Here is a 20111-nt window from a genome sequence, read left to right as displayed (position 1 = left end):
TGAAGAAAGCTGTGCTAGGGCCCATCACTACCAGAAGAGTTTCCAACTTCCTACTTCCTTCTACAGTCTGGCTTTCCTAGGGTCTGCCTCCATATGCCTTTCCTGATGCATCTGAAAATAGTAGCATCGATGCTTTCCTTGGGATCAACCACCTTGCACTTAAGTTCTCCGGCTCATCTTGCTACCTGAATATGGGCTTCCTTGCCTCTTCTCAAGACCCTGGATTGTAGACTTTGGAAGGTTGGGGCTTTCCTTGCTCATGTCCTCTCCCGCTCACTAGCTAAGCTTGGGATGGGTGTCACATTGCCCAGAAATCTATTATACACCTCCCATATCACACTTGTTTTGAGAAATATAATTACAAAACCACCAGGTTTGGGGCCTAGGATCCTAGAGGCAAACCAGACCTTTGGAGGTCAGCCATGTACCTGAAATTAGAAAGCAGTTTCGGCTCTGCCATGACCGTGGACTAAGGATTTACGGTTAGGAAAACTGAGACCTAGGTGATCAAGGAACTGGCAGGCAGGTAGGGAGAGTACCTGCTGATGACTTTCCTGTAGGATATATTCATTCTTCTCACTAGTCAATCTCCTTCTGTCTTGTTTTGAAGTTAGGACAGCCTTCCCACCCCCCTACCCCCACCTTTAGCCCTGCATCTGTCATCCAGAAGATGCATATTAAATGTTGAATCATGGGGCCCCTGGGTGGCTCAGTCCTTAAGCGTCTGCCTTTGGCTCAGGTCATGATCCCAGAGTCCTGGGATCGAGCCCCGCATCGGGCTCCCTGCTCGGCGGGAAGCTGCTTCTCCTTCTCCCACTCCCACTCCCCCCGCTTGTGTTCCCTCTCTCACTGTCTTTCTCTGTCAAATAAATAAATAAAACCTTTTTAAAAAACTGTTGAATAATTTGTTCCTCCCTATCTAGCCTTGCGGGGCTTTTGGAGACTCAATTTCTTTGTCTCTGAACGCTTTGGGCTAACACAGTCTCACGCTGGGGCTGGGTCAGGGTTTGCTGCCCGTCCTCCTGGAAGCGTCTGCGTGGTGGAGGAACTGTAGGCCCTCCATCTCTGGATTCTTAATGCCCGTAAAGCCCAGGCCTTTACACATAACAGGTACTGGGTAAGTTGTTTACTCTGCCTGTGGTTCAAGGTGATTCTTTGGGAGGACTTCTCCGAGGGCGGGGCCGTGCAGAGCCTTCTGTATCTCAGCCTTCCTGTATTAGTGGCTTTTAAACCCTCTTCGTCGTGTGACTAAGAATAAGATGTTATTTCTGAAATAAATCTATTTCTGACTATTTAATAATCTAGTTGCCTCGATTTAGAACCAAATCCGTCAATCGCCCGTTGCCTAGTTACAGCAACCACGCCCCCTGCGCGTTGCCCCGCCCCGTTGCCCTGCCCCATATCTTAGTACGCACGCGCACAACCTTTCTCCAGGGCCCGCCCCCCGCGGGCGCGCGGTGGTGACGTGCGGGGACCGCGACGCTTTTGAGAAACTGACCGGTGGGGTCCCGGTGACTGACCGGCGCGGTCCCGAGCGCCATGGCCTCCGCCGGGGTGGCCGCCGGGCGACAGGCCGAGGATGCGTTACCGCCGCCGGCCGAGCCGCCGCTGCCCGAGACGAAGCCGCTGCCGCCTTCGCAGCCGCCGCCTCCGGTCGCCGCGCCTCAGCCTCAGCAGTCGCCGGCGCCGAGGCCTCAGTCACCCGCCGGCGTGAAGGAGGAGGAGAATTACTCCTTTTTACCTTTGGTTCACAACATCATCAAATGGTAAGAGCCCAAGAGAGGACCGGCCACGACACGCCCTCCCGCTTCTCGTCTCATGTTCAGAGCTGCAAAGGCCTAGGTGCTGTCGGCTACACCCCCATTTTACCGATGGGGAAACAGACCCAGGGGGAGGAGACCTTTCCCAAGACCACCCCTAATCGCACCGTGAGTCCAGCAAACGTTTGAGCCCTGAGAGAGTTGCCAGACCTCACGATGGCCAGGCGATATTCTTAAAAAATGAAGGCAGAGTAGAGACCGAACGCACAGGCTCTGCAGTCAGACTCCTCAAGTTTGCCTCTTAGTGATCTGGAGCGAGCCAAGCGTCTCTGAGCCTCAGTTTTCTCACCTGTAATAGAGGAGTAACACTTGGATTCTGTCTTTTCAACAGATCCCACAGATATGGATCATCTCCCTTGAGTGGCACACTGCTAAGTGCTGTGGGATGTACACAGTAAAAGGGCCAAAAGGGGGGCAGAGGGCGAGAGAATCTCAAGCAGACTCCTTGCTGAGCATAGAGCCCCTGGCGGGGCTGGATCCCATGATCCTGAGATCCCCACCCCAGCGGAAATCAGGAGCCCCACACTCTGAATAGACCGAGCCACCCAGGCGCGCGATTTGTCATTCTTTTGGCCAGTCATCAGGTTAGCCTGAGTTTTCAAACTGACCCTGTAAAAGAAAAAAAATAGTGCAACCAAAAGTCTCCTGGACCCCCATGTTTGCCTTAATTATTTTTGCTGTTACGTTACTTATATCCACATGAAACAGGGGTAAACTAGGCTCGTAACTTATTCAACCATTAAAAACCAAAGCAAGGTAAATTAAACTCACTCTTACTCTAACATTCAGGGGAGCACTAATGTGTTCTTGGGTGTTTTGCTGAAATGAACTTGCGACCCACAACATGAAAGTCTTGTTTGTTGATGGCCCAGCTTCTTTGGGTTTAGCCAGACTAGATTCATTTGCTGTGGGATGACCTCATGCTTCCACCACTTTTTAAACAACTGCAAAGCCTTTGTTCTCGCATTAGATGCTGCCTTCGTTTGGCTTCACTTGACGCGAACATACTGTTTATAGGGTAAGGCCGACTCTGTTCTGTTCTCATGAGCCTGTGATCATCAAGTAACGCTTCTAGGCAGCAGTGAGATGGCAGACAAACACAAATGCAGACCCCCAAACCCCACGACAGTGCTGGATTGTAAGTGGGTTATCCAAATTAACCCAAATATACTGGGTTAGGGTTTTTTAAGCTTTTTTTATTTATTTATTTGCAGAGCGCACAAGCAGGGGGAAACGGCAGGCAGAGGGAGAAGCAGGCTCCCCCCCCCCCCCGCTCCCCCGAGCAAGGAGCCCAGTGCGGGACTCTATCCCAGGACCCTGAGATCATGACCTGAACCGAAGGCAGCGCCTTCACCAACCGAGCCACCCAGGTGCCCCGCAAATATACTGGTTTTAAGAAAAATACAGAAAAGTGAAAACATAAAATGTATACAGTCTCTAGAGACAGCTCCGGGACCCCTGAGAGTATATGCGCGCATCCCAGTAGAACCGTTGGGTTGGGCTGGCCTTAAACAGGGAGCAGTAAGCTACGCTAGAAAGAACATGTGTTTTGAAGTCATGTAGTTTTGGATTCAAATCCACATACTGATACTTGCTTGCGTTGTAATCTTAGTAAATACATAACCTTTCTAGGCCTTGATTTCTTTAATACGTGAATAATAACAGTGGACCTCAAACAGTGGGTTCAAATTACAGCTTTATAGTGTATGGGCTAGGTGATCTTGGTCAAATGACTTAGTTTCCCTGAGTTTCTTTGCTCTTGTGAAATGGGATAACAGTACGTAAATCATGAGATTGCTGTGAGGTATACTCAGGAGCAGCCTTCTGTGAAAGATGGTGGGTTAATCGCATGTGTTTATTTCTGTACCCTCAGAAAGGACAGTGAAGAGTGTTTTTTTAAAGCATAAAACCGGAAAGAACAGGAGAGGAGAGAATTGTCACAAAGCAGATGAGCAAAGGCTAATCCATCTCTTAGCCCCAAGAAGCATCCAGAAGCAGCTGCCTTTAACCATGGCTTCCCCCCAAATCTCAGGAATTGACAGTGCCAGGGACTTCTGGAAATAGAGGTGAAGTGGGACTAGAACAGGAGGATTACTCAAAGTCTGTTTAAGAATCAGATCCCATAGTCCTCTTCCCCACTCCAAGCAGATGGGTGAGTATCCTTCTTCCATCTTGGCAATTAACGGATTACTCTCTCCCAAGGTTTATTTTTAAAGGTAAGCCAGAATGTCTCTGGACTGGGGAACAGCAGGCACATGGCAGGAGTTGGAGAAAGGGAGCCATACTGAAAAGAGGGATTAAGAGAAACTTCACAAACTGAATACTGAATACCCAACCCTAGCCTTCTTCCCCAGCCTGGCTTCTAGACTGGCAGCCAAAGAGACAGAGATACCTTTTCTAGGGTGTCTGATGAGCCCAAAAGAGAAGACATTGGGGGCTCCCCAAGAAAGGACTTAGTTTATTCTAAGAAAATAAAGAAGCATCACTAAGAGGTTCCACTGAGTGGGGGCACCTGGGTGGCTCAGTCAGTTAAGCATCCGACTCTTGGTTTCAGCTCAGGTCACGATCTGAGGGTCATGAGGTCCGGCACTCTGCGAGTGCAGAGTCTGCTTGGGATTCTCTCTCCCCCTCCCTCTGCCCCTCCTCCGCTCTCTCTCTCTCTCTCTCTCAAATAATAAAATCTTTTTAAAAAGGTTTTCACTAAGCCTTTTAGTGTTTTACTGGTTTTTTTCAATATTCTCCATTATTTATTTATACCCTGCTTTTTACTAACAGAATACAAAGTATTTGTATTTTCTGTTGGCATTCAGCTTCCTGCTCCACGTCTGATCCGGGTCAGAATAATCAATATAGGATCACATCTTTTTCTTCTTTCATTTAGTCTGGTGAAAGCAGTGAACTATGCACGTGACCTAAATAGTATTTTACTCTTAACTATATGACTGGGCAGCCATGGTCACTAAGCATGTGAAGAAAAACCCTAGCAAGAGACAGGACAAAACAGGAGAGCAAGACTCCACTTGGAGGAAACTGTCGCGGAGAGAAGGAAAGATGCTAGCACCGTGGAAAAAAAGCTAGGATGTGATTTTCAAATATGTGTAGGTATGTATTTGGGTTTATAGGCTAATGAGGGAAGGAGACAGACTGGTAGGAATGGCGACGAGAGAGGGGGCCCAGGGAAGCCTGGAGGAGTCAGAAGGCTTGTTAAGGGTTGATGCCAATGCGGAGTCTTAAATTATGGCAGGTAGGAGGGGTGGTGTAGGAAGAGCACGGGCAAGGATGTGATGCCAGGAAACAGCCTCAGACTCGTGCGGCCAGCTCGCAGTTTGGTGGGGCTGGGGCATAAATGCAAGGCAGGCAGGCAGAACTGGCAAGAGGGCGAGAGCCAGCATACAGAGGACAGCACATCCCCCGCGGGGAGGGAGATTTTGTCCTCTGAGGAGTGGGGAGCTAGTGAGACCTTCCAGCCACTGGGCCTCGGTCAGATTGGTGCTCGATACGGAGGTGGCATCTGTGCCCCACAGGCGGGGAGCCAGTGCGGAGGCTGTGGAGGCTGTCCCGGCAGGCCGGCCTGGCCCGAGGGAGTGAGGGCCCGGACCTGCTGGCTCATGCAGGCCCTTGATCTCTCCCTCTCCTGTAGCTTCCCCAGGAGCCCTTTTATTATCTGTTTACTCCTTGCCCAGGGGATGAATAAGAAAGAAGCTGAAGTAAGGTTAGCCTTTCTTGTTCTCAAAGAATTCACACCGCTGCCTCATGAGGTTCGTAGAAAATTTATACTTAAAAAAGTAACAGTTGCAAATTCAGCGTCCTGTGAAGTGAAGTTCCCTCACCAATCCTAACTGCTGTTAGTGTTTCAAGTACCCTTCCAGGAGCTAAGTATGCATATCGTCTAAGAATTCTATAGAATTAGAGATCATACTGTACTTTGCGTGTTTTCCTCTCATGAGTCTGTTTTGGACACCTTTCCATGCTCACACACGAAGGTCTTCCTCAGTTAGGTGGCCCCCACCGTCAGTTACATAACCGGGCTTCTGTTTGTGGACGTTTCCATGCTGTTCTAATGTTTGCCGTCACCAGCTGCGCTGGGGTGAGCACCCTTGCGTCTGAGTACGGTTATGATGCGGCGAGTCCTCAGCGGTGGAATTGCTGGAGGGGAGGGGACAGGCCTTTTTCATGTTCATAGCTGTCGCTGAAGGTAGAGTGCTGCCTCGCTTCAGCTTTCTCCCGAACACAATCCTGTGGCCTGGACTGCTTCCATTAACCCAAAATGGCCCAGAAATCTGCCATCCAGAAAATATTTTTTAAAAATTGCTGGGGCGCCTGGCTGGCTTAGTCGGTGAAGCGTCTGCCTTCGGCTCAGGTCATGATCCCAGGGTCCTGGGATCGAGCCCCATGTCTTAGGGCTTCCTGCTTAGCGGGGAGCCTGCTTCTCCCTCTGCCTCTGCCACTCCCCCTGCTTGTGCTTTCTCAAATAAATAAATAAATAAAATCTTTAAAAAAAAAAATTGCAGCTGTAAAAAAGTACATAAATAAAATGAAAGCTTTCAGTCGTCGATGTATTCCAAGTGCCCCCGAAGATCCAAAATGGCAAGTGAGCCTCTCCCTGCCCGCCCCCCGCCCCCGCTCCCTCCCTGGTCCCCAAACTGCGTCATACTGCACTTCAAGATTATGCCATCATTTCTTTCAACACCTCCCAGCTCAAGGACACTGCAGTGTTTCTGGCAGTTTGCTGCTGCAGTGACCCTGTTTGTAAACGGCCTCTTGTAAACTCGGTAAATTTCTAGCAAAGGGATGTATGAATTTAAAGTTTCGATCCACTGCTAGCAAGTCGGTATGAATGCACCCGCGTACGCTTTACCAGCAGTGTTCTGTGTGTCTCTTTCCCCCCACCCCCGCCGTCACCTTTCAACTTTGTATCTGAGGCGAATCTGATAGGTCAGAAGTGGTGTGTTGTCTTGCTGTGTGTCTCGTTTCATCAGATGAAGCAGCTTTTCATATGTGTCTTCTTGGGTCGTTTGCTTTTTTCCCCTGTAAACTGGCCATTTTCTATAAGGTCCTCCCTCTACTAATGAACTCCTCGTGCAGTAGGGAAAGTATGCCTCTGCCAGGCTAGTGTATTAGAAATATTTCCCCCAAGTTGTGCCTTTTCTTGTGACTTTGCTCCTGGGCTCTTTTGTTTGCTTTTGTCATTCGGAAGCATATCATTTTATGCAGGCGGATTTGTTAACGCTTTTCCTTTATGGCTTCTGGATTGGGGTCCTAGTTAGCAAGGCCTTCCCACTCTAATAAAATGACAAATATCAGTCTCTTTTTCCGAGGACTTTTATGGTTTCATTTTTCACTTTCAATTCTTTTTTCTTTTTTAATTTATTTATTTGAGAGAGGGCACGTGAAGGGGGAGGGACAGAGGGAGAGAGAGAATCTCAAGCAGGCTCCACACTGAGTGTGGTGCCTGACGCGGGGCTTGATCCCAGGACCCTTAGACAATGACCTGAGCTGAAATCGGGAGTCCGTTGCTTAACTGAGCCACCCAGGTGCCCCGTTCACTTTCAGTTCTGTGATGCTTCTGGAATGTATTTTGATGGAAGAAGGAAGGGGGCACCCCCACTTTTCCTCTGTGAGCCATATCATCCCGCTGCTCTTGCTGAATACTTACTGCTTTCTCTGCCAGAGCCACCGCGTTCATACACACGGACCCCCCATATGTTTGCTCATCTACTTCTGGACATTCTGTTCTTCTCCAGCACCAAAGTGTGAAATCTTCCTGGCACAGTTCACGGTCTGTCCGTGCTGGTCTTCCCTCTTCCTTCTTTCTTGGCGACATTTACCCGGAGCACCTTGACCTCTCCCAGCCTGTTTTCTGTAGCCTGGCTGAGAGATATTGAGATCGGCCTAGTGCAACATTTGGGCTTTCATCTGCCCCTTTACTTCCAAGCCTGTCGGGAACACTCATGGTCAGGTCTTCTAACCTCCTTCCGGGATCTTACAGTCACTTCTTAAATAGTTTCTTTGCCTTTATCCTCTCATCTCTCTCATCCGTCCTGTGCATGTTTGCATTTGCATTCTTCTCTGCTTGGAAATCTACAGGGCTCCCTACTCTTCCCATACTGTGCTTCCTCACTGGTAGCCCTCCATTCAGGGGTCTGTGCAGACCATCTTCAAAGGCCTGCCCGGACCACGCCACAGAAAACCCACAGCAAGTCATTCGGGTGCCAGTGCCCTTTGGGTGCGTGGAGTCCTCCACAGCGCATGCACCCCACACCCCATCTTGGCCAGGGAAATGCCACGTACGCTTGAGGACCCGCTCAGAGGCCCGTCCCGTGCCAGGAGAGCTCCTGGTTCTTGCTGTCGTGGCTGGGGTGCTCCCTGCCTGGCGCTGGAGAGAAGCTCCCGAACTCCTCTCCCACTGTCTGTCCCTTAGTTGAATGAATGATCCAAACAACACATTTGTATTATTTTAAAGAATGAGGACAAGGGGGGGGAGGTCATTTTTATGCCCGTAAGAAATGTTAGAGCTCCCAACTCTTGGAGACCTCTCCTGTTATGTATAGAAATCACATTAGAGAAATACGTGTAGAACAAAGGAGGTAAGAAATGAGGCCTGTTAGACCAGAGCGAGTTCAATTTTTTCCCCCCTCAAACCTGCCACATCCAGTCTGGGTCTGGAACTAAGTGTCCCGGCCTAGGCATTCTGAGTGGCAGTTGTCACTGCCTGGCCTGCCGGTCGTGGCTCACTCAGTAGACGTATTCTGTCAACAGGGATATTTAAATGTTTTCTTGGTTTTGGGTTTTTTTTGTTTTTGTGGGGTTTTTTGGTTAAATTTTTTAGTTCTTTAAAATGTTCTAGGTTGCTAGGTAGGTAAGGGGAGCCACGTGTGACACTGCAGAGGCAGTCCGAGCGAAGAGTACACGGCGGTGTCCTTTACCTCTCAAGCCGGGGCCATATCACTGACAGCAAGTCCCTTCGTTGTCCAGGCAGGTCAGTAAGACCTGAGAGCACAGGCAAGACCACTTTCGTGGAAACAGAGTGTTACTGACCTGCTTCTTCCCACACAAGATCTATTTTCATCTGAGCAGCTCTCCCTGCCAGCTGAGGCCTGCCGCGGGCGGAGCAGGCGGCCGCCCCCACCCCACCCTCCCCCAGCTCCGTGGGGCTTGTCTGCCCTCATCTGACTGTATCCCTCTCTGCCCTTGGCTTCTCCTTCAGCCGAATCCCAGGGAAAAGGACAAGCGCACAGATAGGGAGTATTTATAGACTGTTCAGAAGCATTATTTCTGGGCCCACTTACAAGCCTGTTCCCTCCTCTGCCATTTCATCTCTGTTCATTCGGCAGAACTCATGGAGCACCTGCCGGAACCCGGGCTCCATGAAAGCGGGCACACGGGTCAGCGGTCACATAGTGCAGCGTGAGAAGTGCCACAGTGCGGCATTGGCGCTGAGTCTGGGCAAGAGTGGGAAGTTGCGCCCGGAAGGGGCATAGGCTGCTGGCGGCTGGCCCTGAGGGGCCCCCTTCCAGTGCGAAGTGGCCTGGCAGGTGTTGTCCAGGAGTTTGGGAGCTCAGACTCGGGTTTTGTAAAGGTAGCTGGGGCAGAGGGTGTCAGGAGGAGGAGAGGCCCCGGCTCTGGAAATCGGGGCCGGTGGGAGGAGGAGGCAGGGGCAGGGAGGAGGAGCGAGCAGGACCAGCGACTGGGTGCACATCGGGCACCAGGCAGCGGGGCGCAGCGTTCCAGCTCGGCTCGGTCATGCGGACGGGAGGCCCTCCGTCGGACCGCGGCGTGCTGAGGCGGCAGTCAGCGCGCTTTGACGTCGGCAGCCCTCCCCAGACTCCAGGGAGAAGATCTGCGTGAACTGTTGGCACGAGGGTCCTGAAATTCAGGAAGGAGGGCAGGCTGGGGCACTGCTGGCCTCTGAAGAGGTAGAAGTGGACGAACACGTTCTGGGCTGTTCTGTAGTTTAGCAGAAGAACCTTCTGTTGCCCCTCCCTAAAAGGAGTATTTTTCACCTGTAACCCTGTGAGTGGATAAAAGCAAGGGTCAGAGGCTCAAAGCCCCCCTCCGGAGGACGGCTCAGATGCTGGCGCGACCCGCGGAGAAATGCACACGGCTGCTAGCTCTCTAACAGCCGCCGTAGCGGCCAGTGCAGTCAAGGGCGCAAGGGAAAAGCGGGTCCGCGGCCGCGGTACAGGTTTCTTGGAGGGCATTTTGGCAGTCCGTCAAAAATTTGAATGTACCTAACCTTCAACCTGGAAATTCACTTCTGAGAAATCTCTTACCGAAGTGCTTGCACAAGTACTTACGGGTATAGGTACAAAATGTCCGTTGCCATTCCGATTACAGGTGGGAAGTTGCAGACCTCCAAACACCCATCAATAGCCAAATAATTTAGCTGTATCACTGTACGTGTGTTCACATGGAAAGACATCCAAGGTGCAACCGAAGTGGAAAAAACAAGAACGTTCACATTTTTGTCAAAGCAAAGAACAAAAAAGTACATGTGTGTTTGTAACCTTGTATTTCAAAGCGGTCTGAAACAATATATACCACATGTTCATAGAGGTTTCTCTGGGACACGGATTAGAGAGACCTTCCTTTTCTAAGCCTTGGTGTCTGTTATTTTTAAATGTTTTTCCCTCAAGCACCTATTACAGTCACAGCAGAAACAACAACCCCCACCCTCACCACTATTTTAGAAAGATGCCGGCCACTGAAGTTAGCGTGGAAGGAAGGGGGGGAAGGACTGGTCCCAGCATGGGGCAGCTAGGACAGTAGGGGCGTGGGATGGAGGGTCACAGAAATTCTGAGGAGGAAAAAATGCGAAACAGAGTCCTGCTCCTGCGTGGTCTCAAGTGTGGGAGGAGGCTGGCTTCAGGAACCTGGCAGGTTCCTTTTGCTTCTAAGTTACCAGTGGACACACTTGCCCAGTTGAGGCACCTTTAAGTCCCGAGGCGCCTGTAGGAAAAAATGAAGCTGTCCCTTACTTAGCACCTGCGCAAGGCATCTCTCTTAGGCCCGCCGGCCTAATAAGCCTGTGGTGTTTGCCCCGGGTCTGGTGACACGAATACCGAATGCCTGTGTCCACGGAATGCTGAGTGTCACCAGGATGTGCACAGAAGACAGAAGAAGTGGCCTGTCAAGCCAGACCGGTAGTATTTTTGTCCATCTTTTAGAAACTACTATAAGCGGGACCAAAGGGCCCTAACTTGTTTGTACGATTTTCGTACCTCTCGACCTTGGCCTAGTCTCCTTTTTTTCTCCTTCTTCTTCTTAAGTTGGCTGATGACTAACGTTGAACACAAAGGCAACCCCGTTTGGAGCTTTCTTCTTTTATTCACGCAGTATCTGGGCCTGGCTTGTTCCTTTTGGCTTGAGTATTTCACACTCATCCCGGCCTAGCAGGCTCCTGCTTGGCTCGCGCCAGTTCCTGAATAGAGTGTTTTCCTCGCTCCAGGAGTCCCACGTTATTCACCTTCAACTAGGGCAGGCTGAGAGGCTTGCACGGGGGCCTTGCTGTGGGCTCCGTGGCCCCCTTTCCCCGTAGCTTCCCTCCGGGCCAGCTTTTATGTGGCTCTTTTACCAAAAGGTCACCGGGGGAAGAATGGACAACCCTTGAGCTCCGGGGGTTTTCAGAAGTGAGCACCCTAAGCACAGCCCACTTTCTCTTTCAGAATTCAGTCTTCTTTGGGGCCAGGTCATGTTCGTTTCCAGAACTCGATGATCATTGCTTCCTTCCAAATTCTTATTTCATGTATTTTCATTTGTTTGCTTTTACTGTGTCCTTTCAGATTGGTGATGTGAATCAGCGTTCTTAAAACTAGATTTTAATTTCAAAACTCCCTTGGGACTTCTATTCGTACAATGTGTTAACACATATGCCATCCAAGTATAATGATTTCAGAAATCCAGATGGTTTCTATCCAGGGTTGTAGATTTGAGCTGAGATCTACAATCGTTAAAATAAAAGATGCCCCCCTATTTGCTTCCTTCTAAACAATTTACAATTCTCCTAAGTACCAATTACTCCTCTCTAGAAACTGGGATAAAGTATACCATTAATTGGGTATTTAAAGTGAGGGCATCAAATGACAATAAGAAATGCTTGCCTGGTGAACATTCCCTAGAATGAGTGATTCCCGAGATCTTGCCTCTGAGTTAGCGCTATTGATAAATAGGGAACAGGGCGCACCTCATTTGCCAGGTGTGAGCGTAACCAATGGATTGCCAAGGAAGATGGATAGTCTGTCTGTGTAGGCAGAGAAATGATGAATAATAAACACGAATTAGCACCATCTGGGTTGAAATTTCCCATCAGGAATGGATGTTTATTAAAAAAAATAAATGATCATTGACAGCCCCCCCCCCACCTTGCCGCCACGCCTCAATGGGTGACTTTTAGAGCAGCCTACTGAATTGGCTTTTAGTTTTAGTCCCGACTGTTTGTCTTCAAAAGCTCATCCACTTGCTAACTTTCAAAAAATGTATAGGAGCAACTGACAAGCTGTTTCTTTGATCTTAGGTGAAGGTTTTGTTCTTATTGTTTTTAATTTGGCAGTGCGAGGGGAGCAGGGATCTCGGGGCAGCTAGTAATAGCCCACAGTGGGCTGAAGGCAATGATCCTACCTTTAAAGGGAGCCTGCCCTGGGGCGCCTGGGTGGTTCAATCGTTAAGCGTCTGCCTTCGGCTCAGGGAGTGATCCCAGGGTCCTGGGATCGAGCCCCACATCGGGCTCCCTTCTCTGCTGGGAGCCTGCTTCTTCCTCTCCCACCCCCCCCCCGTGTTACCTCTCTCACTGTCTGTCAAATAAATAAATAAAAATCTTTAAAAATAAATAGAATAAAAGGAGCCTGACCTGAAGGCAAGGAATTAACGGGACTGGTAGGGGAGGCTTCGTACCTGCTGAAAAATTTCCAATGGCTTGTAACTAATTTAAAATTTATAACTAGCTCTGTGGAAATTAGTGCTTACGTGAACAGGTTCAAGCATCAAAACATCAGCTAAACTTAGCTCTTGCTCGCTGATAACATTTCCTGATTGGCCTGGAAATGTCTCCAATTAGAAGAAATGTAAGATTTCGGCCAGTTTTGCCTGCCATTCGTCACCTGACAGTGGTAATGGTGTGTTCATTCATTCAACAAACATTTATGAACTTACTTGCCCAGCATCCCTTCTGGCAACAAAGGCGACTTGAGTGCCCACGGCGCTCAGGGCCCGGGGGTATGGTTCCGAACAAAACAGACCCAGCCCCTGTCCTCTGAGCTAATGGGGTTTCGGCCTCGAGTGGTGCGGGCAGGCTGAGGGGGGCTGCGGTGGCAGGGCTGGGCACGGGCGGTCCCCCGGGGGTGCACGGCCTCGGGAGGGGACGTGGCAAGCAAGGCCTGCCGAAAGGTAAGGTGGGAAGAGAGCAAGTTCTGTGGGGGTGCAGAGGAGGGAAGCCAGGCGCTGCGTCAGTCCGAGCCGTGAACGCTAATGACTGCCCTCTGCCCCCTGCAGTATGGACAAGGACAGCCCAGACATCCACCAGGACCTGAACGCCCTCAAGACCAAGTTCCAGGAGATGCGCAAGGTCATCAGCACCATGCCGGGCATCCAGCTGAGTCCCGAGCAGCAGCAGCAGCAGCTGCAGCGCCTGCGGGAGCAAGTCAGGACCAAGAACGAGCTGCTCCAGAAGTACAAGAGCCTCTGCATGTTTGAGATCCCCAAGGAGTAGACCAGGCCGGCTCCCGGAACGCTCGAGAAAGAAGGGAAGAGCACGCGGCCTCTCTGTCTCCCACCTCCCCCACTACCTCGGCCTGTGGTTCTTTGGGACTCCAGCTGCGAACTCTGTAACCGGAGCTGCTGCTGTCGCTGACCTTGGCATTGACTGTGCGGGGAGGCAGCGCGCAGGCTTGGCTTTGTTGGGGCCTCCTCGTAGCCGATGTATCCATATGTCCAAATGCGTAATTACTCGAGTGCCTGCTGGTGGAAGGAAGAATGTTCCTGGAGGCTGGGGAGGGGCAGGGGATGCTGCCCCTGCTTCTGGGGAGGGGGCCATCTGCTGTGTGTTCTGGCTCCTCGGGCAGAGCGCAGGAGGAAAGGAGGCGGCTGCTCTTCGCTTCCTGCCCTCCCCCCCTCCCTCTGCTCCCACCCCTGGGTATGCTCAGTGCGCGCCAGGTACACACTGTTCTCTTGACAGCAGTGTCATGAAACATTTGCATAGAATTCACCGGACTGATTGGGGCTGCACTCCTATGGCGTGGATTTCAAATGGTAAAAGAAAACTGTGGGGGAACGAATATTGTTCTGAAAGACGAATATTGTTTTGAAAGACGGCAGGGTGGCTTCCTCCCTCCGCCCCCCTATCCCCCGAAACACTTTGTCTCGTTTTTATGTTTGAGCCAATGAATGTAACCATGTCTTTGGGGGTGTCAACCCAGAGCCCGGCGGGCGGCCCTTGTCTCCAGTTTCTCTCCCACCTACGTGTTCTTGTTACTTTCAGCTCTTGCTCCCTTTGTCTCCTGCCCCCTTCAGTCTGCTCGTCCAGCCGTTTCATGCTGGAGGATGACCAGACCCCTTTGGACCCCACACTGCTTCCCACGGGCCCGGAGGGCACCATGGTCTCTGTGCAGGCTCACGCCGGTTCCCAGGGGAGCAGGCCTTGCCTCTTAGCGGTCCAGATCCCCCTTGTCCCGGCTTAAAAAAGGAGTTGCCCCTCTGGCCTTGTCACGGACAGAGGCGATCATGATGTGCTCCGTTCGGAGAGGGGCAGCTCGAGGTGACTGTTCCGATCACCCGTCAGCCAGTGCGACAGTGCGGTTCGGGGTCCGTTCTGACGGAGCGCCACGAGCCCCTGCTGTGAGTTCGACCCGGTCTGGTTCATGAGTGTGCAGAACGCCCCTCATGTCTTCCAGGCGGGACTCTGATTTGCGTACTCCTCCCTTGCCTGTCAAACCGAGCTCTCTCCCTCGCCTCTTCGCGGTGAGGTGAGAAGTGACTGCGTATTGTTTAGATCTAGAAATGGGCACATAACCTGCGCTGACCGAGTCAGGGGCTTCACAGATGCCCGCCGACGGACCTCGTTGGCAGCAAGGCTGCTGGAAGGTGTTTCGCAGGGGTTCCATGTGTGCGGACCCGCAGCCGCCTGTCAGGAGAGGGCTGGTGCGGCAGAGGGGGGCTCGGGACGCGTGAAGGGGGGTGTCCGGTTTCAGTGGCTTTGGACAGAAGAGCGGACTCTGAACTGAAGTGGGCCGCCGCCTGGTACACCAGTCCCCCCGAGACTGTTGCTTAACTGAATCAGTTATGTCCTTGACATTTCAGAGTCGTGTGGGGGCCGGTTTTAAGGCTCCGACCCAACATCATGAAACGTGAAGCACGTAGAGATACAAGACCACCGGGGCCCTTCTGCAAGGCTGAGATGCCCAGGGCCTCGTCCCGGGGCAGAGGGAGACAGAACCTTCCCTGTATTCCAGGCCTTGGACTTGTGACATTTTTTAAGAGTATAATTAAAAGAACTTGTGCTCTGCTCTCAGGACATCTTGGGTTTTGTACTGAGAAATTCATTATTCGATGTCTCTCTCGCATAGTTGAGAGGAAGATGTTCATTTTGCTTAGAGGAAACAGAACAAATTGTGGGAACCTCCACCGTGCACCTCCTCTCCTCACACACACACGGACACACAAACGCACACACATGGCAAAGCCAGAGTGAAAAACAGGGTAACGGCCCTAAGGAGCGACCTCTGTCCCCAAGGACCCAGTTGGCCTGGTGGGTCACCCTGCGGACCTGTGCCTGGCCCCCAGGGCCCAGAGGTGGGAGCAGCCCCCAGGGAGGGCGGGGATTCCCCCCAAGATGACACTGAGCGCCCCTCCCGGCCGAGCACCCGCTCACAGCCACCAGCAAGTCGGATTCCCGGGTGGGGGCACTCGTGCTAAGCACTTCTCAAACGCCGCACTGACTCCTCCCAGCAGCCCCATGCAGAGGGTGCCCTCTGTTTCGTGGGTGAAGAATCGGAGACTTGGCAGGTGTCACTTGGCCCGAGCTTGCAGGGACAAGTGGCAGAGAGTGCTGGGTTCCGAGTCAGGAACGGGTGCTCTAACCTGCGGAAGAGGAGACACAGGCAGAGAAGGTGCCGGACCTACCCCAGGGCGGCAAGTGCTTCCCGAGACTGGAGAGGTAAAGTCACAGAGATTTCAAACTGTCTCCAGGCAGCTACGTGGCAGACCCTGGAAGGGAGTCCGAGGACGAGGGTCCTGCACGGGCCTCACGCCAGTTTCGTCTCTCAAGGCTCTGTGCCCCTTGTGAGAGCAGTACCGTAGTGACCCTTCGAGGGAACTGTGAGTCACAGGGTTGGGGGCCTTTTGTCGCCCTCAGTCTGGAGTGAGTCTGGGCCCAGCCCAGAGGCCATTCGTGGCTGGAAAGATGCAGCTTTAGGAAAGACCTGGACCCCTTTCTTGCCCGGGCTCTCTGAGGAACTGCTCCCAGATAGAAGGGCTTTGGTCCAATCATCTGCAGCTTTTTCGGAATCTTTTCTCGGGGCGGGGGTTTGGGGGGGGCGGCTGAAGCTATTTTGAGAATGCCAGGCTCATCTGCCGGTCTGGGGAGGGTGAGTCTAATGCCACAGAAGTAAAACCCCACCCCCCTCCCTTCTCTCCCTTGGGCCTTCCAGCCATTTCTAAAAAGCAAAGCAAGTGTATGGCCTTCTGTTTTAAATTATTTTATTTGGTATTATAAAAAAAACAATAGCAATAACTTGAAAGACTGTCTCACACACACTGTACAAACGGCTGGGTAGGAGTTTGTTCATGTCCATGATGACTTCAGAGCTACTATTAAAGTGCAAGTTGTGTGTTTTGTTTTCCTTTGTGCAATTTCACACACATGTAAACAAGTCACTTGGCTATGATCTGACCCCCGCCCCCTTAGTCTCGGGAGGGCAGAGGCTGTCGTTAGCTGTCATGGCAACCCAGAATCACAGACAAGTTAATGCCCCATTTGTCCCGTCTTGACCCTCCAGGGGGCAGGACAGGTTTCCCAAAGCCTAACGGAGGCTAACTTACACCCCACCCCCCTCATTCTTGTCTTTGTCACAAACAAGACAAATCCCCCCTCTGCCGGGCCTGTGCCCCCAACTCGTGGGGGTGGCAGGTGCCCATGGGGGACAGGAGGTGGGGGGAGTCCCGGTCCGAGCCAGTTCGCTTTCCTTCCAGAGCAGATGACCGTCCCTTCGTGGTTTGCGCCTCCCCAGTGCGCGCGGGCGCGGGCGCGGGGCCGGGGAGGGAAGACGCCAGTCCGCGCGCGCACGCGGCCCGGGGCTGGCCCGGACGTCAGACGTGACTTTGAAACAAAAAGGTCCTCAGGTTCTGTGGCCGGCGCGGGGGGCTGGGGGGGGAGGGCTCCTAGCTGATGACGCAGCGCTCCTTGTCCTTGGCCTGGCTGCCGCCGCTGGCCTTCTCGCGGATGTACATGAGGTCGCTGTGCACGCTCGGCCGGCGCGCGAAGGGCGCCACGATGCCGAAGGCGTCGCCGGGGTCCCCGCCACCGCTGCCGGCCCGCAGCAGCTTCCGGCTCCGCAGCGCCTTCTTGGGCAGCGCGTCGCAGTACTGCACCGACACCTTGCGGTGCAGGTCCGGGCTCATCTCGCTGGGCAGCTTGGCCATGGCGAAGAGCGCCCGGAACATCTGGTCCAGGCTGCTGTTCTTCTTGGCCGAGATCTCGAAGTAGGCGCAGCGCTGGGGGTCGTCGCCCACCAGCTGCTCGATCTCGCGCTGCTCCACCTCGCGGTAGAAGTCCCGGTCACCCTTGTTGCCGCAGATGACCAGGGGCACGTCCACGTTCTCCTTGGTTTTGTTCTTGAGGCACGACTTGGTGTCCAGGATCTGCTGCTTGAGCCTCTGCACCTCCTCGAAGGAGTCGCGGTTGTCCAGGCTGAACACCAGGATGAAAACGTCTCCTACCGGGGGGGACAGAGGGGGCGTTAAAGGAGCCGGTGAGGGCGGCGGCCAAGAGGACAGCTCAAGCGGGGCCGTCGGGGCTCCAGCCGCCGCGCGCGGGACGCCCCGACCCGTCCCCGCGCACCGTGGCGCGCGGCGGCGGCGGCACCGGGGGTCACCGGGCGCCCTCGGACCGGGGGTCGCCGCCCTCCCGGGGGCGCAGCTCCCTCCCCCCGCCCGCCGCCGGCCGGGCCTCCCGCTCACCGGTGAGGATGGAGAGGCGTCGCATGGCGGGGAACGGGTGGTTGCCGGACGTGTCGAGGATGTCGAGCTGGTAGACCTCGCCGCGGATGGAGTAGAACTTGCGGTGGAAGTCCTCGATGGTGGGCGTGTAGGCGTCCTCGAAGCGGCCCGTGAGGAAGCGCGACACGATGGCCGTCTTGCCCACCTTGGACGAGCCGAGGATGACCATGCGGTAGCAGTTCTTGGCCGGGATACTCAGCTCCGAGTCACTCGGGCACATCTTCTTGATCATCGCGGCCAGTTTCATTGGGCGGAGGAGCCGCAGGGCGGGCGCGGGGCCGAGAGAAGCGTGGAGGGCGGCCGGGGGCCCGGGGCTGGCGCGGGGCTGGCGCGGGGCTGGTGCGGGGCTGGCGCGGGGCTGGCGCGGGGCTGTGCTCGCTCGGCCTGCGGCCGCGGCGGCTCTAGGGCTGCTCTCCGGCTCGAGCTCCGCTCCGGCTCTCGGACAAAGCCGCTCGCTCTGATTCGCGGCGCGCGGAGGGCGCCCTTATATGCAGCCTGCGCGGCCGCCCCGCCCCGAGCCCGCCCAGCCTCCGTGCGTCACGCCCCGCGGGCCCCCGCCGCCCCCTCCCGCGACCTCCGCCGGCCGCTGCTGCTTCTGCCTGCCGCGCGCGGGGAGCGACTGAGTCCGGAGTCCCGCTGGGCCTAGGGGCGAGCGGACCCCGTTTTCCACGGCACGGGGCTGGGTGGCCGCAGGGGTGTCGGGGTTGTAGCCCCGCTCGTGCCTCTGACCCTCTGTGCCTTGGGGCAAGGACCCCACCCGCAACACTGACACACGCATACACGCACTCTCAGGCTCACAGTCACTTCCTTTGGGCCTCAGTTTACCCAGAGAATGACAATAGCAATCCCGGCACAGCAGGAGCGTGATCGCAGGTGCTTAGCAGTGCTCGGCACTGCGCACGGGGCCTTGCGTACCTCCTTTCTCTCCTCGGTCCCGAAAGCGAGCCCCCGCGGCAGCCCCCTTCCCGTCCGCAGGTGCGTGCCTGTTCCGCCGCGAGTGTTAGCGCCGAGGTTTCCGCCGCGCGCTCCGGCCGCCAGAGGGCAGCAGAGGCTCCGCCGGCGGCTGGGGGGCCGCGGGCACCGCTCTCCCGGCCGGAGTTTGCTGGGGGTGTGGGGGGAGCGGCCAGGTTGGGGTGTGGCGAGGTGCGGGGCGTGGGTCTTAGGGCTCCAGGCCGAGACCCAGCAGGAGCCGTCCCCCGCCCCGCGCTCTACGGCAGGCCTCAGCGTGACCTTTCGCCCAGCCGGGGATGCTCTGAAGCCGGCAGGGGCTGTCCCCATCCTTCCCCTGAGCCGCACCCGAGGGACCAGAGACTTGCCCTTCCTTGCTCAGGCCTGGGCCAACGTGCCCTCCTCCCTCCCCCGTAGCGTTCTGTGCCTGGAGAGTCTCTTGGGCTAACATTCCCATTTTGCTGCTGGGGGAGCTGGGCCTCAAAGCCACAGCGTGAGTGAGAAATCCCCGGGCTCGGCAGTCTCGCCTTCCCCGGGTCTCGGGGGCCTCTTCTGGAAGATTGCGGTCCTGGTTCTGATCCGGGATGAGAAAGTGCAAGTTCAGGGGGCAGGGCGTGCTGACGACAGCAATAGTAAATGGCCCTCGGGCTTGCAGCACTGGGGGTGGGGGGAGGGGTGGGGAAGTTGCTGGAGCCCGGAGAGGAGGCAGCGAGTTGATCAGTAACCAGGCGGGGGCTGATCCTCTCAAGGGCCTGGAGCGCTGGGAAAAGCAAGCCGGGCCCTGCTGTGTTCCGCTCTGGCTTTGTCCGATTTGGGAGAAAGCCAGGGAGCCGTTAGCTGGCGCCGCCCCCCGTGTGCACAGGCCTGGGTGCTCAGGGCGGTGTCGGGGCACCCGCCTGCAGCCCCCAGCTGTTTGCACAGGGCTGTGGGCTCTCAGAGGCCATCTCCTCCAGCCCCTCTGTGACAGCGGTTCCCGCGGAATCTCACACCCTGTGCAGGGCGATGCCCGGGAGGGTTTATTTGTGCCCATGCGCTGTACTAAGTCCTTCCTTCTGGCGACCGTGAGGAGTGGGAATTATCACTCTCTGTATTCTACAGGTGGAGAAACTGAGGCAGGGGGAATGACTTGCCCAGGGC

The 20111-nt window shown here is 54.4% G+C and overlaps 2 protein-coding genes across 3 annotated transcripts; one reads left to right on the top strand and one right to left on the bottom strand.

Annotated features, from left to right (window-relative positions):
• The first annotated feature begins 1444 nt into the window (after positions 1–1444).
• MED9 (mediator complex subunit 9) lies at positions 1445–15321 on the top strand. The gene is made up of 2 exons (XM_045778227.2): positions 1445–1766; positions 13308–15321. The coding sequence occupies exons 1-2, from the start codon at positions 1540–1542 to the stop codon at positions 13522–13524; spliced, it is 444 nt and encodes a 147-aa protein (XP_045634183.1). The 5' UTR covers positions 1445–1539; the 3' UTR covers positions 13525–15321.
• A 1165-nt stretch (positions 15322–16486) lies between these two features.
• Positions 16487–18496, bottom strand: RASD1 (ras related dexamethasone induced 1). 2 transcript variants are annotated; one of them, XM_045778223.2, is made up of 2 exons: positions 17988–18495; positions 16487–17743 (listed from the first exon to the last, which is right to left on the bottom strand). In XM_045778223.2, the coding sequence occupies exons 1-2, from the start codon at positions 18271–18273 to the stop codon at positions 17190–17192; spliced, it is 840 nt and encodes a 279-aa protein (XP_045634179.1). In that variant the 5' UTR covers positions 18274–18495; the 3' UTR covers positions 16487–17189. The 2 variants fall into 2 exon arrangements, with proteins under 2 accessions (XP_045634179.1, XP_045634182.1); XM_045778226.2 differs by having other exon boundaries at positions 17439–17669; positions 17988–18496.
• Between the last annotated feature and the right edge of the window lie 1615 nt (positions 18497–20111).

This window comes from Ursus americanus, chromosome 14, assembly GCF_024610735.1.
Source record: "Ursus americanus isolate L20-20 chromosome 14, mUrsAme1.1.p, whole genome shotgun sequence".
NCBI classification, from domain to species: Eukaryota; Metazoa; Chordata; class Mammalia; order Carnivora; family Ursidae; genus Ursus; species Ursus americanus.
Note: the sequence above shows the minus strand (reverse complement) of the source record. Positions and strands in the feature narration are given on the sequence as shown.

Bases quoted from the DNA above. Each gene is read 5' to 3' on its own strand.
- MED9 (XM_045778227.2), top strand. From the start codon at position 1,540: ATGGCCTCCGCCGGGGTGGCCGCCGGGCGACAGGCCGAGGATGCGTTA. The intron at 1,767-13,307 runs GTAAGAGCCCAA...TGCCCCCTGCAG, and splicing joins GTTCACAACATCATCAAATG to TATGGACAAGGACAGCCCAG.
- RASD1 (XM_045778223.2), bottom strand. From the start codon at position 18,273: ATGAAACTGGCCGCGATGATCAAGAAGATGTGCCCGAGTGACTCGGAG. The intron at 17,744-17,987 runs GTGAGCGGGAGG...CCCCCCCGGTAG, and splicing joins ACGCCTCTCCATCCTCACCG to GAGACGTTTTCATCCTGGTG.